Below are 23,916 nucleotides of genomic sequence, written 5' to 3'. Positions count from 1 at the left end.
AACGTATTCAGGACGAAGGGGACATTTCCCATGACACAATCTCCATTCCCCACCACTTCCTGACAACTTATTGGTACACAAACTGCTTTTGGGGGAATGCCAAAAAAAGGCAAACGTTGCAGCGGCCCTCAAGGTTACGGCTGATGCAAAAGGTCATGTCCAGCAGGGATGCTGATCTATTCCCTGCCCTCTTCCGGCTTATCCAATACATCACCCTGGATCAAACTTGTGGGAAAAATATATATGCGTGGATAAACCATGATGCTCTGTTCCACCTCCAAGTCAGAGCCTGCGTGACCTATGGCCTTTTCTCTGTGTGGCCAGAAGCCTCTCATGGGCCCAAGGCACAGTTCTCCAGTCCAGTGTTCTTTTACTTAATACATACTTAATACATCTCTTTCTTTGTCTTTCTTTGCATTAATGTTCATGTTGGACATGCTTAATGTTCTGTTTAGAGCTGAAATGTACTTGTGATATATGTATAATAATATATCCAAAAACCCATTGTACTTGACGTATTTGTAGTCTGAGTACCCGTTGTACTTCTTGTCAGGGTACCCAGTGCGTGCGGTACTCACTAACATACGACCTATCAACTACATAATGGAGATGCGGGGATCCCTTATATCATCAAAAACTGCTGAAGACGTGTTGATGACGTACATGGGCATAAACGGGAGACAGAGTGACCTGCAGACAAACCAGAACTCTGCTGGGGGATGTTCCGCCATTTTTATTGTAGTTTGTACATCGTTGCAAGGATCTCTCTCCACTGAGGGGGAAGGGACCACATTGTACATAAAATTGTAGCTTCAACTTAAAAGTGTGCAAAAAAAAAAACGAAAAAATGCTGATTTTACATCATATCGTGTGTGTGTGTGTGCGTGTGGCTGTGCATATAACCATTCATACTTTCCACACGTCCTCTCCTATTTCGCCTTGATGCTTTTACCAGAGACGAGAAATCACTGCTACCTCCCTATGTGTTAGCTTGTGAAAAATGCACAGTGCATTTCTCAGGCTCTCCACTTCCCCCAACTCCCGATGTGTTCCTCATCATACAACGGAGACACACGCCAGAAACGGCAGATCTGCAAGCTCATAACGCGTTTCGGATGATCTGTATTGTAAGCTTGTAGATCTGCCATTTGTGGTTGTACGGCAAAGTCTTCTCCATGGTAGCCAGGCTCTGCTCTCTGCTCCACAGCTCTCATCTGCTGGTGGTTTATAAGCAGGCATATAAAGTTCTAGCGCTTTGGTTTTGGTTTTTACCAGCTCAGATTAAATTCTCAATGAGGGGAATTCTTTCAGTGTTCCACCCCAGTTCTGTTCACCCTGTAGGCTTGATGAGTTCTACAGAACAAGGCATATTTTACATGTATGCCACCAACATAGTGTAATATTCATACTACCATGCACACACACACACACACACACACGCACACACACACACACACACACACACACACACACACACACACACACACACACACACACACACACACACACACACACACACACACACACACACTCTCACTCTCTCTCCTGGACCAAACTTTGTAATTTCACTGATACTATGCATAGTGGAAACAGGAAATGATAATATCTGGAGAAATACTAGAAATTACCTTATGTGTCACTGAGGACTGACTGAGCAACAAAAGGGGAACTGAACTGTAGGCAACGAGAGACGAGGCAGGGAAGGAATCTCCGACCTCGAAGGCAGACATAATACTGTACTGTGAGAGGAGAGAGGCAGATCACAAACACCAGTAGGAGTAACCCAATCCCTTATAACATCAGATATACTGTAGAGCCACGTTCATGACAAATCATGTCTAGACCGCTGAGGAGGAGCAGCTGTGAAAGGAAACACCACCACAGGTGGAGAAAAACGAATGCACTGGACAGAGCTGGATGCTATCAGATGGGATTGGCACAGTGACATCCATCTCACCTGCATGGTATACTCACAAATATCAACAATAACAGATATGTGATATTTGTCTTTTCATAAAAGTGATACATAATGTCTCTCTGTTCGTTTCCAGCCGGGTCCAAGTTCCAACTTCTCCCCCTCCTCCCCATATTCGGCGCTCTTAGCAGCACGAGACTGGCCTGCTGCCTCAGCAGAGAATCATAATCTGTGTATGCTTGCCCCGCATTTCACTCAACACATACAGGATTACGTCTCCGCTGCATGAAACAGAAGCTCACTGTGAGGAATACCTCTCTAAGGGTTTACACCGTGCCTTTTTTAAAGAATGCATCAGACATCAGTCTGATGTTATTATGTGAGAGTGACAGTTCAGGTAGTAAAAATAGTACTGTTTCCCTGACCTCTCATGTGATCCTTCGAGGATAGAGGAATATTAATTGCCTCTTGCGTGGACACTATGTGACTGCATGACAATGTACTCTTCCATATTGCTTTGTGGTAGTGCCAGTGGCCTAAGGTTTTGATCTTATCTAACTTGCTCATCACACTGCTCCTGAATGAAGTTATTATATTACATGGTTGGTGTATCTTTTAACACACAAAATAAAAATGGAAGAAAATGCAAAAATGCCAAAACTCTTTCATCACACATGTGGCATATGGATGTTTTTCCTGAGGATGTTTCAGTGACACTATCTTCTGGCAACACTGTAGGAGTGTAGGGGGACCTTTCTCCTGGCATGTGGGTAAATAATTGAACAGAGGGCATTATCTAAATATCCTTATATATCCATATCCATTATCCTTACTTTGAATAGCACCATTTGACAGATGAACCATCACACTCCAACCAAATCTGACATTGCGCGTGTGTACGTGCGTGCGTCACGGAGCGTGCATGCGTACTGTGTTTGGGGAGAAAAGAATGAACTTAAGAATTGGCTGCTTCCATTGAGCTTAAAGAGGCATGTCACTGCTGGAAGAAACTGCAGTCACTCAGACCTATCCCAGATGACCTGAGAGGTATGGATGGTGCATGATTGCACAATATCAGAATTGTATTTTGAACCCTAAACCATTCAATGATTAATAAACCAACACTAGTATTTCGAAAATGTATTCACCAATGACTATCCCTCCACAAATTGCCAAGAAATTCACAATTGGCCTCACATTGCCCATTCCGGTTCCAGCATCTGGGTTCAACCCAGTCTTGACTCTTGCTTGCCAAACCATGTAGTCAGATTGTGGTGCTCTATTGTCAGTCGTAAGTACCACTTTGGTCTGGTTGGGTGCAAGGTGCAGGACTTAACTGCAGCCGCTAGTGGGGAATTGTTTATTTAGTATCCAGGAAACAGAACATTGTTATGGTTGTCAGTCATGAATGTACACAAAGTTCAAGTCACGTTAGCTGTAAATTGGTTGTATGACTGATGGTTAAAGGATTTACTTTTTCTCTCCCACAGTCCCTGGGACAGAAGCCAAGCTGATCCAATCTTAAGAAGAATGCAACAAAATATCCGGAAATTCCTATTTATTTAGTTCTCAGTGGAAGAAAGAATGCCTATTAAATCAGGCCATTGGAAGCATGTAGGGATCTTCAAGTGGCCAAGACTTGTCATGAGATGTTATAATTGAAGTAAAGTACCTGCCCACCACCATGGAGAATGGGCTTTGATTCCTCTGAAGTGCCTCCAGCTTGACCGGGCACTCCAAGTCAGAAGCCAGCATGGAAGAGTCTGTTGCTGCACTAGACTAGACTACTAGAGATGCACCTGTTCAGCAGGGAGCAAGAGATACTTCCATAGACCAACAGTAGTGGTTGACACGGACTACTATAGGCTATACAGTATGGGGAACTGACATGACGACTGAATTGTGGACAAGACTTTGAAGGAATTTAATACAATTCTATTGATGTAAACAGTGCAGAGTAGTGAGAGAACAGTCAAAGACTTAGTCTAAAAGGATATCACCGAAAAAGGTCCTTGCGGTCTTGTTTATTGACATGTATGATTCCAGTGAATAATTTCCAGTTAGAACCAAGCTGTCTTTACACACAGTACAGAGGACTGATAGTAAGCTTCGTATCATGGCGTATTACTGTAAGGCCAATCAATATCAGCAAAACCAAGGAGTTTATTATGGACTAGCAGAGGAACAGCTGCCCTCTGTACTGGTTGTTATCCAGGGAGAGGAAGTGAAGAAGGGGTGTGAACTCATACAAGTACCTTCTTGGGATCAGAATCAATAACTGGACTGGATTGACTTGACTTTAATTGTCAAATTTAAAACGCAGGGCAACAGATAAGGGACCACTTCAAATATGGATACTAGATCATGAGCCTTTCGTCCTCTTCCATTCTTTTTCCTCCTCAAAGTAGTAAAGTACTCATGCCTAGTATCCCATTGTCTCTGTCCCGCAGCAGTTTGGCTACTTTATTTTTAATTGAAACAAAAAATAATAAACATTGAAGAACAGGCATCTTTATTTTGCAAACCATTTATTTATTTTATTTAAAAAATGATATATAAAGTGAGTTCACTGTGAATGAGAAGTGAAGTGAAGTTTTATCGCCATCTAGTGAGAATATACTGCACACTGCACATTGCTCCATTGATTTAGTATACAATAGAACTTGGCTATATAGGCTACTTTATTATTTACTTCAATGTCTGTCTGTATACTGAAAGCATGTCTGAACAAACTACTGGTTCTAGTAACTGACAGTTTTCTATGTATTTTCATATAATGTACAATATAGGATAGGATGCTTATGTTGTAATGTATGCTATGGCACATCACTGCACATAATTGATTCGGCTACCTTTCATCTCACAGGCGAATGAAACCAACTTTAAGCTAAAGGTCAGCTGTTAATACACAGCAATGATCACTGGAATTTAGATCCAAAATGAGGTATTGGCCATAATAGGCCTACAAAGTGTTGCAACACTGGGACAGTGGGATCGAGACACATTACTGGTTGGGAAAGAGGCATTTTTAGATTCACGTGGCCTTGTGATCGAGAGAAAAATGAAAACATGAGACTTCCCTCCCATTTCAACATCTCATTCTTTCAGATATTTCAGAGCAGTCTGCAGGTTGTCTATTCACTAGACTACTCTTCTTTCTCTGCAGAACAGATGGTACATTTGTGTGTGTGTGTGTGTGTGTGTGTGTGTGTGTGTGTGTGTGTGTGTGTGTGTGTGTGTGTGTGTGTGTGTGTGTGTGTGTGTGTGCATTTGGTCCCTTCCTCTCTTTTCAGTGTGCAATGCTGGTGTGGGGTTGGTGGGGCCACTGGAGGTCCAGTCATTGAACACAATGAGGCAGATTCTGGAGGTCAACCTTCTGGGAACCATCCAGACCATCCATTCTGGTCACAGGCAACATGGGTGGGCTTTGTCATTATGGTAAGACAGTGAGACATTTAGAGTAAGGGATCATTTGTCAGTTATTAATTTATAGACAAATTATAATTGCCCTTTCAACTTGGTCTTGCATGGCCAATTGTGTATGATTTGGCACAATGCATGATGCAGTACTCTGAGCAGGGGATCACATTCTGGCTTGCCTCCATCATGTTATTGCTAAAATAACCACTTTATTTGTATTGGGTTGCGTGTCTAGTCTACCCTATGCAATGTGCCAGTAAATTTGCGAAATACATGGCACTCATTTTACACACACTCAAAGGACCACCAAACACACACACACACACACACACACACACACACACACACACACACACACACACACACACACACACACACACACACACACAATCTTGTATTTGAATTTCCACAAGTTTTATTTTACATTGACCCGCACACTGTGTGCATCTAACCATTGTTTTGCTAATGTTTTTCATTTTGAGTGTTTACACAATGTTCAGAAGGTGCTCTATCTGTACATTGGGGACTGCATGTAATTCCGACAGATCCGGTCAAATCCATTTGTTTTATGGTGTCTCTTGTTGGGGTGCTATAGCTGATGAGTGGAATCCCCAGGGCCAAGAGTTAAAAACTTCCCATCCTTATCCGAGTGGATCGGATTTAGATTGGTAATGAAAAAACATGAGTGGGGTCAATTTGATTCCCTAGCTGTATCATATAGGTTGAGTTGATGCATATCTATCTATCCATCTATCCATCTATCCACCTATCCATCCATCCATCCATCCATCCATCCACCCACCCATCCATCCATCCATCCATCTATCTATAAATGCCCCACGTCTCTGTATGTGTGTATGTACGTCTGTAATCCACGTAACTCGAGAACCGTTTGGCCCACCAGCGTCAGATTTGACACACACGTTCCACACCACCACAGGGAGTGCAGTGCCCGGCCTTAGGTCGGTGGATATACACCATTGTCCAGAACTAGCACAAAAGCCTCTGCACGGACAGGGCAGTTGGCACTGTTCTAGTTCAAAGTAATAAGGAATTCAATATAATGAGGGCCGGGCAATGTGATCCTGTTAGAAATTCAGTTGGATGCAAGTTAATAGATGAGTTTGGTAAAAGCAGCAGACATAAAAAGGGACTTCTTGAATGATAAACTACACATAGCCACACTGAGTACAACATGGTAAAACAGTTCAATGAAAGTGTTGGTATGGGGAGCAACACCGCCCCCTGCTGTTCTTTCAGATACAGTCCAGCTGGGCGGTCATATAATATATGACCGCCCAGCTGGACTGTATTTTCAATATTATTGAAAATGAATAGAATGGTCAATAAAACGTATGGGGTAGGCCCTAAGAGATGCAGAAATTAACTAGAAAAAGTGCCAGCTAGGTCTCCACCAGGAGGATAGGAGAGTGTGTGATGTTTGGCAAAATGTTTAGGAGTAATTTAAACATGTTTGTTTGGGTTGTGTGTGTGTGTGTGTGTGTGTGTGTGTGTGTGTGTGTGTGTGTGTGTGTGTGTGTGTGTGTGTGTGTGTGCGTGCATGCATACGTGTGTGAATGCGTACATGCGCATGCGTGCGCGTACGTATGTACGTACGTACGTACGTGCGTGCGTGTGTGTGTGTGTGTGTGTGTGTGTGTGTGTGTGTGTGTGTGTGTGTGTGTGTGTGTGTGTGCCTGTTCCTCTCCGACGCTGATGTGCATCACTTCCATGTCCACAACTTCAGTTATGATATTTAGCGTGGTGACTTCTCCTTGCACCAGCCATCCAAATACACTTTCCAGTGCAACTAGTCTTTCATTCAGTCTCTCCATTCTTCCTGTGACGTGTGACCATTTTCCAATATTGGTCTCCACCTATTAGGACTCCTAATTCCACTGCATCCATCCCTATGATGCACCGTACATCTGCTATGGGCATTCCTTTTGCTTCCAAGTCCCTCCTTATCTTTCCGTTTGGCGCTTTAATCTTTAAGCTTTAAGCTCAACTTGGGTGTTTCCAATAAATGGACATCAATGATTTGATTGTTCTTAATATTTCTCAAACGAGCCTTCACTTTCCATGATGCAGGTAATTCTCTGGGGTGTTTTGGAACCAAAAACATACATATTCAACGTTTCTTCACCTATAACTGGCAGGTTAAGTGCTCTGGAAATATCCTCTTTAATGAAACTGCGGGTGCTATACCCCCATCAAATAGGCACCTGGTTACTTGGCTTTGCGTTGTGCATCTATCCTGCAACACTGTGGTCAGCCTGACTGGCTGTTTGATTGCAAACTGTTTTGTGGTGTCTGCGCCCGCACTCTTCACAGTGAATGCCCTGCGTTCTACAATTACGCGCGACATGCCTGCCTACCAGACAATCATACAAAACACCTGCCTTGTTTCCTCATTGTTTCTCTTCTTAGTTCAACAGTCAGTTCAGTACAGTTCTTGGATTTGTGATTACCATTACAGAATATGCATTTTGAATCATCTCTGAAACTCGCAGCATGGAATGCAGCTGTCGAGGCATCGCCGCCGCTGTAGGTTTTCCTTTTTTCCGTTCTTTTCTCCCAGTTGCGCTCTGAGCGCTCTCTTGATTCTCTCTCTGGGGGGTCATGCGTTCCTTGCGTAAGATTGACCGTTCTCTCACGGCTCTCCACTTATTTTTGTACAAATTACATTAGGTTTTTTACACTGAACGTATTGTTCTTTCCATCACCATCCTCATCACCGCCAGGCGCCAGTTTGATGAGTGAACCCTAATGATTTCCTCGCGGTATCATTTTCATGAGAATTGGGCACAATAGGCTACGTACGTTTCCAATACGTGTCGGACTCGCGATACACCATTGAATCTAGGCTTCTTACTTGTATCTCAATGTCATCATACTAGGCCTACAGCAGTTATTTTGCATGTGTTGTTTGTAGGCCTACTGTTCTCTCTATTTAGTTGTTTTAGTCCATTTTATCCTTTACATGAATCATAGGATCTCCTGGATTCTTATCAAATTAAAGTTTGATGTTCTGTAATACTTTTCTCTTTAAGAACAGTTTTCCAATTTCCTGAATGCAAAGTAGTGTCTGGCCAGCATGATTCTAATGAAAGTTGGTGGGCGTATCTGAAAGCAGGTGGTTTCATGATGTTTCCCATGCAGGGCTACTATAACTACTACTAGAGGACACGTATACACATGGCAGGTTTGTAAAAGTTGAGAGGGGTCCATCCGTTTGCTTTTTCTTTTGATTGCAACCTCATTGCCAAAGGTGTGAATCCAATGATTGATTGAATAAGACAGCAATTTAAACAGTACGAGGTGCAGTCAGACATTTGAGCTAAAAGGATAGTTTGAGTTCTGGCTAAAAATAAAATGAATAATATCTGTGCATATGATCTTCAGGTCACAGTTCTTCGACATGAAGGAGGAGGAAAGGAAATCATCTGTTTCGATGGGGATGTGACCGTGAGGCCAGCAGTCTGAGTCTGAGAACAACATCACCGCTGTATAACCCCAAAGGTAAAGTAAGCACGCTGCAGTGCACCAATGTAAACACAGAATGGTAAATGATCAGAACGGAACGGAACCGAATCCTAATGTGAGTTAGGACTATCCTTTATACAATTCAAAAATTTTCCTTTGGCGTAGCCTAATTAAGACATTTATTTTGTTAAAAATAAGTGAATGCTCTAAATTCTGATAGTACTCATTGCTATATAGAGTGTTAAATATTTGTTCAGTAAAAGTCTCCTCGTCTCGCTTTTTAGAAAATTATTTTTCAGGTCGGGATACCGATTTTTAGCCAATCCAATCAGGAGAGACAGTTTGCACAGAATACAGATTAAACAAGTGAAATTGGAACCCACCTGAAAATGTATTTTCTGTTTATTAAAGAAAGAGAGAGAAAACCTTGAACAATTAAACACTGTATAACAATTTTCGCAGTGCATGTTTCACCTCTAGGTGGCAGTAGTGGCACCTTTGTATACTGTCAATAATATGAATGAAGCATAAAATGGAGTTGGAACTTGGAAGATTAGGCTATAGGCCTACACAATAGACTGCAATCAAGGGTGCCTCGTCTTTCTTTCTCACCTTTATTTATACTCGGAATACAGAACGAGGCAAGCCCTCATTTTCAACGTAGCCGAGGTTACAATTCATAAAATACAGTCACAAAACAATACATCAAACAACATTATAAATCAGGGTAAATTACAAGGGAACTTTATACAGAACAACCATCAGTAAAATACCACAGTGAAAAATATTCTGGAGCATTCCTTTGAACTGACAAGGAGTTTTGGAGTTCATTCCATGAAGTTGGGCCATTGACAGAAAAAGCTGTCTTGCCCAACTCTGTCTGGGTCTGAGGAACCTTAAGAAATCACTAGAGCGGTTCTGATAAGTGCTATTGTTCAGTTCCATCATGGAACAAATATAGTCAGGGAGCATCCCAGCAATGGCTTTATATAAAAATAGCCTAAAATAGGTGCCAATGCTTATCTCGTAAAGTACTTTTCTGTCATATTACGTAAGTGGTCCTTGTCATGTGTCACCCCACCTGCCTACTCCAGCAGCCTATTGTAATGGTACAGCAGGGATCCAGTCCATTACATTCTCCATTATCTGTCATTTTCCACATAAAAATGGTCTCCACCAAACCTGGCACGGTTATCTATGCGAATGTTTGAACTTTCACTGCTGTCAGTGAGAGATTAGATTAGCGATAGTTCCCAATATTTTATGTTGTTGTAGAGTATACTAGTATTACTCTACCTATTGAATTCCAGATGGCATTTAGTTGTCTTGTTCATTTGTCTCACTTGTATTCAGTAAATGAGCACAATTAGTCACTTACAAATTAACCATGAATGCCAACCATAACATTACAATGTGATAACATTAATCTATCAACTCCAATTATCTGTGTGTGTGTATGTGTGTGTGTGTGTGTGTGTGTGTGTGTGTGTGTGCGTGTGTGTGTGTGCGTGCGTGCGCGCTTGTGTGCGTGCATGCATACGTGTGTGAATGCGTACATGCGCATGCGTGAGTGTGTGCGCGCATGTATGTGTGTGCGTGCGTACGTATGTACGTACGTGCGTGCGTGTGTAGTGTACGTGTGTGTGTGTGTGTGTGTGTGCGCGTGCATGCGTACCTGCCTTTCAGAGATTATAGACCCTGTAGATGTATATCTTCTAAATAATTCCCACATTGCTAGCTGGAGTCAGTCACTAGTGTCTGCTGGTCCAAGGGGGGTCATGTCATGAATGAGGTCAGTCTGTGAGAAACCCAGCTTGTGAAATACACATGACACAGCTTAACTATGTGTAGTGAAGACCTGCCAATTTGTGCCCTATTCAGTTTCACTCCCAGTCGAATTGGATTCCACCCTGTCTATGGCAGTCTGTGTGTGCTATTTGCGACAAAGCGTGTTGTGACGTTATAGTAAGAAAAGAAAAGAAAAGAAAATCAAAATGTGTTTGGAGCATAGAATAATGCAAGATAATGGAATGCAAAGTGAATGTAAAATGAATTGGCTATAGTAATAGTACATATAACAGAAGCGCATGTTGGTGACACATCAGTTCATGAATAGGTCCTAACAGTGCTTTCTCCCCATCAGTGTAGCCATGCATTGGCTTCGTGCATTCTTCCCTTATCTCCCATGAATGAAAACAAACGGCTGTCAGACCTTGAACGAGGAATTCTGTGTGATCAGTGATGTAGTGTTTGGGAAGTCTGGGACATTGGGGTAAACTCTTACTCAAATCAATCGAATCAGCTTTATTGCCACATCACAGGTTAACAGAAGTAAAAAATAAATACAAAGTGAGTGAAATTAGATTTTGTGCAAGTTCTATGATTTTTGTTATTTCCATAGAAATAAAGAAAGGGAAGAAGAAGAAGGGAAAAAGGATATCAATCAAAGAAAACAAAACTCTGTCTGTCTCTCTCTTCCTCAATGGCATTTGGAGTCAGACAAAGCTATAGCAGATCCTGTGACTGGAGAGTGGAGACTGATGGAGAAACTGCCTGGCTATTTGTGCAGGTCGACAGCCATACAGATTGCCCCTTACTACGCACCACAGCAGAGCTGTTTGACATTGTTACCACAGCAGCAGGTGTATTTAGTTAGTGTGGATGTGTTGCCCTGGACACAGCTGGACTGCACAGGCTGCTGCAAAACACCACAGGGTTGACGTGCCTGTTGTTACACATCACAGCTCTAGTCCAGAAATGTGATGTTACTGTGCACAATGATGATGTCACAGGTATCACAAAGTCCAAGTACAGCATTGATAAGTGAGCAGGGCGAATCAACGAATAAGGGCACATTCAACAAACAGCAGACCGGTGACCTTTTGCCGGGTGTATAGATAAGTGTGTGGGTGTGTGTGGTGTGTGTGTGTGTGTGTGTGTGTGTGTGTGTGTGTGTGTGTGTGTGTGTGTGTGTGTGTGTGTGTGTCAGGGTTTTACTAGTGGGCGGGGGACCAGACATTAGGTAGGAATTAGGGAGAGAGAGAGAGAGAGAGAGGGGGGGGGGGGGGGAGTGGGTGAGAGATATATGGTCTGTCTGAGAAGACGTAAGTGAAAAGGAGAGATTTGTCAACAGTGAAAGGGTGGGGTTATACCAGGGGAGGGTGAATAGAAAGGGGTTGAACATGTGAAGAGAAGGTGGCTAAAGAGAATCAGACAAGGCAAGCTCAGATACTATATGTGGCTTGGTTGTGAGTGAGAAAGAGAGAGGGAGTGAGAGAGCAGGGCTTTAAAAGTTAACTTGGAAATCTCATCCGGAAGCCTATTGTATATGACAGAGAGGGGCCAGAGGAAATGTGATAAGCAACGTGGGAAATGACTGTGTAAATTTCTTGTCAGTGTTGAATGCAGAGGCGGAGGAGGTGCAAATATGAACGGCAACAACAAGCAGCACTATGTGTCAACCTTCAGGATGCACATCGGGTCACCCTGCGGCTCGCCTGCACAGGGGAACGGGTCAGGAACCGGACCCATGAACACCAGTGGACCCACCAAGGACCCGGACAAAGTTACAGATAAAGGTACTGTAAGCAGTGTAAGGGCAGTGTTTGGGTTTAGGTAAGCCAAGGCCACTGTTTGGGTTTGAGTGTGCAGGAGCATGCAGAGGTAATGTGGGGCATATCAAAGGGACAGATGTATGCATGACTGATCAAGGACGAAAATGAGGGAGTGTGATTTCTTTGGAAATGGCTCAGCCTCAGGTCGTAACTGTTATCAGAAAAAACAGGTCAACGTTGTAACAGCCAGTTAGAACACAAGATTTGGCATGTTCACCATAAGCACAAATTGTGCAAGTACTATTTACCATAACCACAAATTGTGCAAGTACTATTTACCATGTGTGACTTAATAGTTACAAGATCAGACTAAATGGAGATCGGGGTACATTTCTTGATGTGAGAGATTATTCAGGCAGTACGGGTTTATTATCCTCTCAAACTTGGAGAATGCTTAAGCCTAATATCCGGTGTACTGTATGTCCAGATCTGAAATTGTTTGTTGCTGTTATGCTTCTGAACTTTCACTTTCAGCTGGGAGTTGTACAACTTGTTTCAAGGCAGAATTCCATATCCATTTGCTGTTACTCATACTTACATCATGACATAGATAGTAATTTTGTATTCCTTGATTGATTGAATACTTGATTACACACATATGAAAACAGCAAGGCAGTACACATTTGAAAACAATGCTAAGTGGATAACAAAAAGTTCTGGGGCTAGTTGTCCTATAAACTCAAACTCAGGTACAGAAAATCAGGATTGAAACTTTTAAAAAGTAGGTAGTAGTAAAATTGTATGCTCTTATACTATATATCTTTGTGGCCTGTCGGCCACAATATAGGCAAACATTTGGCAAAGAATATGCAAGCTTACGTTGTGACTCTTTGTGAACTTTTTGTAGATCATTTATTTATTTAAAGGGAATTGTTGGGGGTGCGGTGCTCCTACAGATCCCTGGGGTACCCCGGTCAACGAAGTATAGAGGGTTTAAGTGGTTATGCCTTCAGTAGATTTGAACCAACTGTCTGAGGAGGTGTGAGAATTCACTCCTGAGTGTGTTTGTTGTTTGGAAAGGTGCAGTTGTTTGATTTATGAATCAGCCTTATAGAAAACCTCCCTACAGGTTAAAGACCATGAAGGTCGGCTACACTGTCTGTCTCCCAACTGTCAACCTCAGACTGTAGAAGACAGTATTGTAAACACGGACCAAAGGTTCATGGTAAAACCATCCCTGCTATTTATGTTTGAACGTAAAGTAACTAAGGAACCATTTTACACAAGGACTTTTGATCAGTAGTAGTTGCCTGCTACAACTCGGCTCTAATCTTGCCTAGAGTCTCTACCTATAGTACCTAGGCTGGCTACACCGTGACCTAGGTAGGTAGGTAGACAGATGTAGTCGCTAGGGCAGAACAAGGCTAAAGAGCCAACCAGAGCAGACCCTCCTGCTGTTACCAATTGAGGTGTCCCGGTCCGTTGAGCGATGGCCATAGACATTAATTGACGGCCATACAGCTCGACGTCTGGTTGGTGTGTATAGCAGCCTTTAGTACAAGGTTCAAGATTGTCTTTATTTGTCTCCCTTGGGAGAAATTTGTCTTGGAGACAGAGTCTCAGCTGCATACAAATAACAGACACGTTCACATACGAAAAGGAAAAAACACCATGAAACTCCCAACATACACAAAACAGAGATATTGCACACATTCCCTTGATAAAGTGCAACTAGTCAATAAAGTGCTTTTGGCAATCCCTGAATCTCTGAGTCAGTAAAGTGCATTCGGCAATCTCTGATTGTATACAGTAGTATACAGTAAATCACCTGCCATTGAATGGTTAATGATCAGACTGGGGGTCCCACTCAAGCAAGGTCAGCCCTGTTGCAGCTGATAAGGTGCTGCTAAACTTTAAAACCTGTCCAGAATTGTGCTCGCTTGGGAATACACACGGCTGTCAACTGTCCTGGGGCCCGCGCTACAGGACATAGTTCCAGGTAGGGTTCAGGTACAGTATCTCTGCTCAGTCCAGGGATGCAACGTGGCATTTGTGTTGGTTAACCTACCTTAGAGAGTGTACAAAATCTACAAAATAGACCCATACAAATGGATAAATTAACACTGAGGATTTGACTCCGTTTTTCCTCGTAGACTCTTCTCTTTTGGGAGGTAATTAGTTAATACATCACCTGTTGACATCGTCTTAACTGCAACTGAGGAGAACCTAAAGCAAGGCTTAGTTATTTCTAAAGCTTGTGTGGTCTTGACTGGGTATAATGCTGTGTGCTTTGGGATTTGAGGAGCCTGCTATCTGCATCAAGTTCTAATGAATTGAAAATGGAGGACCGTTATGTAAACAAGTCTTAGTGCTTTTTCTGGTTTTATCTTAGCAGATTTTGTATTCACCTGTACTTTCCTTGAACTGTACCCATTCTGCAAACTGTTAATATCCAATATCATTTTTCAATCAATCAATCAAATCAATATTCACTTGATATATATTGATATGTTTCACTGTGCAGTAGTACTGGCCTGGTCTCATATGGAGAGATAAAGACAAACTGTTTGCGATTATGCAAGATGGAGAACAACAGATACTCTATGACAAGAATACCCAAACACCCATGGTTGAAATGCTGTTTTGTTAGTTGTTAAAACAGTACAGAGAACAAATGCATCACATGCAAATGTGGTTAACACACATAAGCATAATGGAAGAACAGAAAGAGAAGGAGTTACTAGAACTTGTTGTCAGTTGTGTTTTGTGGTGGCTAGACACCCTTAGGCACACTTGCACAGTAAATCATTTTGTAAAGATAAAACCCGCACACCAAGCTATTGACTTCCGCGAAAGAAGTCTAAACTATAGCTCTGTGTGCAGGTGCTATCTCTAAAAACAATCATAGAGAAACCATTTCCATGCTGACTGGCTGAGTGACTGAGGAACTGTGGTATTTTTGTTACTTGATTTGAAGTTAAGAACATTTCATGCCATTGCAGGAATTGGTAGTGCACCAAATGTTAACGTCAAATGATTCTAAGGAGAACAATGTCACAGTCTGTATCATCTCTGTTGGGGTGGAAACCTTGTATGTCCACATTTTTTTAAAGGAATGCTCTTGCTCCCAATTAGTTAAATATTTACACACCCACAGAAAGACCACTTTCAACCTGTTGTTCCTATTTGGGGCATTATAGGTGAAAATAGGTAATTATAATATAGCTCACTGTGAGTTTGTAGATCATCTTTTTATCTGTCACTGTCATATATGATTGAGTATAAAAATAGGGCATTCATATGACAAAACATAAAAAGATGAAATGCGAAGATACAAGGTTTCTGCCCAACAGTGACGATGAGAATTAAAAATATGTTTTCCTCTCTCTCTGAACCCTCACCTTCTAGTGCCCACCCCATCTACAGGGTCCAACAGCCTGTCCCCTGTCAGAGGACTGGCCCCACCACTCTTCACAGAACCCATAGAAGACTGCTCAGTGGATGAAGGATGCGACATCACCTTGCATGGGGTTCTCACTGGGAGTCAGCCAGTCCGAGTGTCATGGTTACACAATGGTGAGCCAGACAGTGGACATTTACACACATCACTTTCACAGATCATACTTTCAGTCATGTATGTTCTATAACAGTGGTTCCCAAGCCTTTCAGGTCGAGACCCAAAAGAGAGATTAGACAACATCATTTTGCTTGGGACCCAAACTAGTGAAAATTGCAGATTGTACACAGCGCATCGCTTCGCGCCACGCTGTGAGCTTGTAGATCGGCTTTTCTTATTTGTTTGTTTTAAAAATGATACAATTATTTTACATTTTTTATTTGAAAATGTTAAATGTAGGAAAAGAAAATGGTATTTTTACCCATAGGTCCATGACCCACAAATGGGTCCCCATCCACTGTTTGGGAACCAGGGTTCTATAATAAAAGGAAGATGTGGACCCTATAGAACAGGGGTTTTCAACTGATTGTGAACCAGGGACCACCACCTTGACTAAGAATCAACCTGGGGACCACTGTTGTGTTGCACTGGGCTAAGATTAGTGCTTTCGTAACACTTGCTATGGAATACTGTTTCTCAAACGATGGTCCACGGACTTAATTGATATACATACTGACACATGTGGCCCTACTGTATATCTTGGGCGTGCCTTAACCTTTATCCCTAAACTTTTTTGCCATATTTTACTATCTTGAAAAATATTTTAAAATAGTTCAACTAGCTGATCTACATCCACACATTATGATCTTGTAGATCGGCTATTTTAACTATTTTAATAATGATTATATGGGCACATTTCCTAATAATGATGACTCAATGAGGTCACTGGTACACTTACCCTTCTTGAGATTATATTTCCCTTTTCTGTGGAATTTCTTAACCTCAGACTTCCCAGTAATTCTCACAACATTGACACACTTCCACGGAACAGTGCACAAAAGGTTTAGTGCACTGTTCCGTGGAAGAAAATACAAAATCTTCACTTTGCTACATTACTAAATGCATGGTCAGGGACCACACGCAATACCTTCACGGACCACCAGTGGTCAACGGACCACCTGTTGAAAACCCCTGCTATAGAAGACTATAGTTTTCACTACGGTGATGACTAATGGGGATCCATAATAAACAATAAAATAAATATATGTATTCTACTGCACCTAAGGCCTGTGTTCTGGTTCTGGTTCACCTCATCTCGTGCCCTGGCATTGATAAATTAAATGTTCAAATGTTCTATGTTTTGTTAGCCAAGCGTGACACCACAATGACAGCTTATGTGCAGATTTACATCTACTCAGTCATAATAGCAGACATGTTCTCAAGCGTGCTTGTTTGTGCCTGTGGGCAGGTGACCTGGCCCGTTTCGGCAAGCCTTTCTTCAATGGCAGTGAGGTGAGCTTTGTGGTGAAGGAGTGCCTACCAGAAGATGCCGGGGCCTATACCTGCTTAGCAGAGAATCCGGCGGGCAAGACCTCCTGCTGTGCAGCTGTGTTTGTCAGAGGTGAGATAACGCGGTGTGCAGAGAGAGAACCCATTCAAAAATACCTTTTCCATGCATTGTTGGTTTATGGGATAAGGTGATCGTGGCTCTATTTCATATGCAATTAAAGTTGTTTTCAACAATCTCTTATCAGGAGGAAATGTTGAAACACAATCAACAGCTACTGTCAACTGCCTGGTCTTGTTCTGCACAGTGGGATAGATCAGATATAATGTTGAGTTTCTTATAGAGGGGTTTCTGCACAACAAAGGGGCATAAAGCAGCACTCTACAGCCTAGAAGTGGTTCATAAACTTTACAGGTCGAGACCCAAAAGAGAGATTAGACGTTTGCCCGGGACCCAAACTAGTGAAAACAGCAGATTTACAAGCGCACAACGCGTCGTTTGGGCCGCATTGCGATATTGTAGATTAAATGTAGGAAAAGAAAATTTTAACTCGAGTCGTTGGCCCGTGACCAACAAATGGGTCCCGACCCACTGTCTGGGAAACAGTGCTAGTCTACACTCTACACTTACAGCATGATCAGATACTTTGAGACATTCTTGCACTTCAGGTCATGTGATCACGCACTGCAGTTTGATGCTCGTTGCTCTAGCTGGCTCTAATCACACAGCTGATTAGAGACTAATCAGCTGTGTGCACATGCACACCCTGTATTGTTTGTAAACAAGAAACCTGTGTATATGTACACTAACATACTGTTAGTGTTGTTAACATATTGTCTTTCTTTGTTCTTATGTTATTTATATGTTTAATCTATCTTGCCATCATTGTAAATGACAAAATGTCGAGAGTCCTCCCTCAATGATCTCTCCAAGAATGTTAAATAAAGGATGGTTGAATGAATGAATGAATAGCTTACATGCTCCAGTGATGTCATTACGATCACTTCTCTAAGGCCTAACCACTTTGCAGCTAGCGTTTCCGTTCTGACAAACCCTGTAACCCTGTTTGTTGTTTCTTCTCCTTTCTCCTTCCTGTTGATAAAACCAATTCAGACTTTGAAACTATCTGTGGGGTGCTGCACAGCACATCAAAGACCAACACCATCATGGAAAACGGAGGGTCACCGCTGTTCCCAAGCATTGGAGGATCGAGTTCCCCTTTATTTTCTAATAACCAGAGCGCCGGGGTGACGCCAAGAAGAGGTAACGGGATTGTTATCAATGACAAATGACATACTGTATAACAAGTCCAATACATTACTTATGAACAGAATAATAGAGGGTATGCGTGTGACATCATCATCATCATACCCGGAAGTTACGCGGGAATGCCTACTGAGTGGCAAAAAACGACTTTCTAGCCTTAAGTTGTCAGCACATACATCCGAACTGATTGCATTAAACGACATTAAACAACGTTAAACTCACTTTTCCACTCAGTTTGCCACTCACTTTATGCATGTGCATACCCTCTATTATATTAAAGTTTCAGTCCTTGCCCAAAAACAGGACTGAACCTAGGAAACAGTTTGAATTTGAAGTCATTTACCGTTGAGAAAAAGAAAAATCTTCTCATAAGCATCACAATTGCTCGTCATCCAAACAATGTCTTTCATAGGTCGTATACAGTATATAGATCATATAAATATACCTGTATACTGCATAATGATACAATTTGTATCCCCATAATTATTATAGCATCAGCTTATTGTCAGCTGGACAATATGTAAGTGTATAACCAGAAGTCAGGAAGTACAGGGCTACAGGAAGTTCCAGTAGGCTTGAGAAGTCAGTAGTGACATAACATATATCCTTGCACTTCCTGTACTTTTGGCCCTGTAGTCCCTTTCCAGTATTTATCTCCTTTACTTGTGAGATGGAGAGAAAACTGGGAACAATGTTAACACAACTAGATCAGAGAGAGTAATCTTGGCATTACATCATCAATCTTGGCATTACATCATCAATCGTTCCTGTCTTTAAGGAATGTGTAGAAAATGTAATTACCTTAATGCTGTGTGTGTACAGCGACAGTCGGTGCAAAACACTGAAGCATTTTAAATGAGCCGAGCATGAAAGATAATAAAGATGTCTGTCTCCAACTCTCCATACGATAGCGTGAAGTAGAGTGCAGCATGGATTATGCCTCTGATCTTCTATCTTCAGTGTCACGAGATCCAAAGGTTAAGCTTCACAACACGTGACATCATGCTGCATGCTGCGTTGTTTATTACTGCATATGCTAATATAATACATCCGTTAAGAGTATACCTGCGGGTCGTTTTGATAGTTACAAAATAAATGTCACTTCCTAAGTCAGTCTTGTAGCTGTACTGTACTTGTTCCAGACAGTACCTCTCTGCCCTTGACCATTGTTCCCCATGTTGTTGATAGTGATGTTATCCCTTTCTTATTTTCTTTCTAAAGGAAGTACGTTATTTCCAGTCTTGTAATGATTGGCTCTTAGACTTTACTTCGGCAAATGAGGGATTGTACCAACATTGTTTTGCCTCTTCCAAAACAATGCAGCTTTGATGTGCTTATACTGAAAGCATTCATTCCCAATGACTGCCATGTAAGGAAAGGAACGGCGCAGCACAGTGCGCCGCATGGATAAAGCTAGACTATTTGCAAGCTGATAGCTGATAGAAAGAACACGGCTCCGCCTTAATCTACTGTACCTGCTGCTCAGTGCTCACCTGCGTTCCATCTCTCTCCATAGAAGCCATTCCAAAGAGGAGAGCAAACGCAGCGACAGGTAAGAAGAGGTCAACTCTCAGTTTTCTCCTGCGTCACTCTCTTTTTCTGACAACTACCCAACCCTTGTTGTTTCTTGAATTTTCGCTCTCTTTCTTATTGTTCTATTATTACATAGTTGCTGGTCTGCGTCTTATGTTTTGTCCATAACGGTCAGACATATCAAGTCAACATTAGGCACAGATAGCACCAGAGCAACACTTTCTTTGTTCTTCTTTTTGTAAAAAGAGAAAGGAAAGAAACCCGTAGTGTGTTTAACTCTTAAGTGTAAACAGGACTTTACGGTTCACTTAATGGTCACTCTCGAGACAGACTGTTGACTCTCGTCAATAAAGAGGGCGCCATTTTTCCTTTGTTCTGCCAATGGGTTCCCAGATTGCTCTCAGAGTTAACCGCCTGGATTTTACTTTGCAAAAGTGTTGGCCTGTAAACTATTGTGCTCCCACAGTGAGGGACTTTGTTCTGGATATTCTAGACCACAAGAGTTGCTGAACTGGGTCAGTGAGGGTGTTACATGACAGGAATAACAATACATGGAGTCCACAAAATTGCTTCGCTGTCTGTCTTTTTTTGCAGAAGTGCAATAGAAGCAGAAGTAGATGCTCTATACATCTCCTTACAACAGTGGTTTACCAGATTTTGCCGCTTGTGTTAAATAACGCCATAAAATCGCCAACAGCCTTTTCATGTCACGCACCCCCTAGAGGGCGTTCGCGCACCACAGTTTGGGAACCACTGGAAGTCATCAAATGAAAGGCTATTTGAGAACAGTCCAGGCCCTGTGCAGGTGATAAAGACATAATCGTCTGTTATCACTTTGCCTCCAGTCAAATAGCCCTTGTATTTGAATACCACTGATCTGGTAAAGACCTTGACTGTATGTTCATAAATGGACGTATTATTTGTAATGCAATGAGGTTATTTGACTTCAGCATGAAGTGTTTCTGTGTCTTATCTGCCAGTGTGCATGCTTGTGTGTGTGTACACGTGCTCTCTGTTTGTTTCCTCCTTCTAGACTTTTTTAGTTTGTGCTGTGTTTGCATTCTTGCTCAAACTTATTTACTTATTTAACTTATTTAATGTACTTATAAACATTTACATTTTTCATTATTTATCAGTAGGAATAAAGTTACTCTTCTTCTATGAGTTTTTGTTATCCTTTGATAACCGCTGGGTCAACCATGAACGGTCACTGTTCCCCTTCAGGGAATAGCACATTTACGAAGAGCATCCAGTACAGCCTGAAACCTCAAACACAAACATTACAAATATTACAGCTGAATAACCTGTCCAACCTATCCAAAGTGGTTAGACCTATCCAAGGCCAGTGAGTCGATTTGTTTCCTCCAACTGCGCCTTGGTCTGCCCCGGGGACGTGCCTCAAGGACCTCCCTAGTGAGACGTCTGAAAGGCATCCTAACCAGATGCCCGAACCACCTAAGCTGGCTCCTTTCCAGGCGAAGAAGCAGTGACTCTACTTCGAGTCTCTCTCGTGTGAATTAACTCACCCTATCTCTAAGGGAGATGCCAGCCACCCGTCGAAGAAAACTCATTTCAGCCGCTTGTATTCGTGACCTTATTCTTTCGGTCATGACCCACACTTCATGACCATAAGTGAGAGTAGGAATGGAGATTGCTCGGTAGACAGAGAGCTAAGCCTCAGCCACCCCCTATTTTTTTAAATAATTATAATTAATTACTACTAAAGTTCATACTCATAGTAGAGTTCACGGATTAATTCGTCCAAGGGCCCAGACCAGACTTTTCACTAGTGAGGGACATTCAAGGTGGCAAATGCTATCATGTTTTTTTTTAAAGGTCTATATCCCTAGATAATATTTTAACATGATAGCACTTCCCAAGTGGTAGTTTAGTTGCAGTTATCAGCCACCAACCATAGATTCACAGAATGAAAAATCCATTCGTTCATCCAAAAAACAGTTTTTTGGATGAATGAAGAATGATCTGTCTTTCACTAACTTTAATCAATGAACATCAACATAAAAATCACTGTCATATCAATATCAATTCTTCAGTATTCATCATGTTCATCATTATCATCACATAATCAATCAGTTTCACTTCATCTTCCTCCTGCTTGCACATTTCTGTGCACTTTAATTTGTTGGCAAGGCAGGAGCAATCTGAAAGATTGCAGGTCCGTACACACTTGCAGGCCAATGAGGCCATAAGTTCCAGCACGGCCATTTGTGCTGGTGGCCCCTGCATCCAGTCTAAAATCAGCATGCCTATAAGAAGAAGAGATTCGAGTCGTATCAGTTAGGAGCCCAAATTACTATGAATTTCAGATTGCTGGGCATGGGGGGGTCAGATCAACATAATTATGGAATACATTCTGTACTGGCCATATATGTGTTGTGATATACAACATGCTGTGTACTGATACTTGGTAGTTGTACGTGAATATACATGTACTTATATGTATGGTGCACTGCCTGAACTGTAACATACTTTAGAGCTGTGTTAGAGCACGCTGAAGGCCGCGTGCTGCAGGCAGTGATTGTGATGTCTAGTCAGTGACGTCAGTAGGACATGAAGTATCCAAGCTATATATGTTGCTGTATGTGTAATAAACTTTGTGAACGTTTTAATGTGACCAAGTCTTCCTTCGTGTCATGTTAATATCTTCTCCCGGGCTAGCCTGTCTGTCTGTCCGCTGCCGAACCATGGAAAGGTCAACCGGGTCGTCACACACCAGAACCAGATGAGGGTCCAATACTTAGAACAGAGTTTCATAACAATATGGAGCGTGTCTTGAGTGTACAGGGTTTGATGAGCTCAGATCAACATATGGAATGTCAGAACAAGTCAGCTCCATATGTGACAGAGATCTAATGGTGGCAGCGGGGGCAATGTCTTGAGTGTACAGTTTTCGCCGGCTGCTGGGCGCGGCTGCACTAATAACTTTGCGGCAGGCCTGTCTAGAGTTTGAATGGACATGTATCAGTCAAAAGGGAGACATCGAAGAGGAATGACGGGTGGGGAGGATCAACATAATGGAATGTCAGAACAGGTCAGCTCCAGTTTTGAAGCTCCGTATATGCAGATCTAGGTGATGATCCAGTCCTCTCCATATGGCTATCCAGGGTTTGATGAGGTCAGTGTCGTGATCTTCATATATGGTGACGGCCATGGATTATGTCACAAGGCATGATGGACTGATGACCATATATGGTTGCGTGATGTGTCACGAGGTGTGAGGGACTGACGGCCATATATGATGGTGTGATGTCACGAGGCGTGATGGATCATATGGAGGCGTGGATATCTTGCCTTGCTGAAAGTGTTGGAGGGTTTGCTGATAAACTTGTTTATGGTGTCCTGTCCTGTCTTCCACATGATAAGTGAGGAAGATGGATCATGGCGGTCAAAACACTACATTCCACTATAATCTTTGGCCTTTGTTGGCAGGCGAAAACATTCAGTGGTAGCATTCGGGTTGCTCATCAACATAACCAAAGTCATATAGTCTGGTTGGACAGCATTTTGAGCATGACCTTGCTCTCTCCTCCGAATAATGTCCACAAGGCTTCCAGTGACTGCTGTTTCCTCAGATCTTTCAGAGGTCATTTCAATAAGTAGTGACCCAAGAGGGTTACAGGTCATCTGTTGACATGGTGTCCACGACCGCGACATCCTCAGCTTCAGGTGTGCGCATGACGACTAGAAAGGAGCCAGACCAGACACGCTTGATTCCTTCAAGGCTTGCCCCAGTATTAAAGTCATCAAGTTTACATTTAACTTAATTATGACAAGACATTATTGAATGGACAATCATTACTTATTTTGACCTAATTTC

The 23,916-nt window shown here is 42.2% G+C and overlaps 1 protein-coding gene across 3 annotated transcripts in view; it reads left to right on the top strand.

Moving 5' to 3' along the window:
* mylk5 (myosin, light chain kinase 5) overlaps positions 1 to 23,916 on the top strand; it is a 54,837-nt gene that overhangs the window by 20,043 nt on the left and 10,878 nt on the right. Inside the window, exons 3-9 of one of the 3 annotated variants that reach the window (XM_080775864.1) lie at positions 5,209 to 5,353; positions 8,741 to 8,857; positions 12,218 to 12,399; positions 15,784 to 15,951; positions 17,241 to 17,393; positions 18,393 to 18,542; positions 20,062 to 20,097. In XM_080775864.1, coding sequence (XP_080631990.1) covers positions 12,249 to 12,399; positions 15,784 to 15,951; positions 17,241 to 17,393; positions 18,393 to 18,542; positions 20,062 to 20,097 — 658 coding nt within the window. In that variant the 5' untranslated portion in view covers positions 5,209 to 5,353; positions 8,741 to 8,857; positions 12,218 to 12,248. Of the gene's footprint in view, positions 1 to 5,208; positions 5,354 to 8,740; positions 8,858 to 12,055; positions 12,400 to 15,783; positions 15,952 to 17,240; positions 17,394 to 18,392; positions 18,543 to 20,061; positions 20,098 to 23,916 lie in introns of those variants that run through there. The other 2 variants (XM_080775865.1, XM_080775863.1) reach the window with 2 other exon arrangements.

This window comes from Protomyctophum bolini (assembly GCF_963924005.1).
Source record: "Protomyctophum bolini genome assembly, chromosome: 11".
Lineage (NCBI taxonomy): Eukaryota > Metazoa > Chordata > Actinopteri > Myctophiformes > Myctophidae > Protomyctophum > Protomyctophum bolini.
The sequence above is the reverse complement of the archived record's forward strand: the minus strand, read 5'-3'. Positions and strand labels throughout refer to the sequence as shown.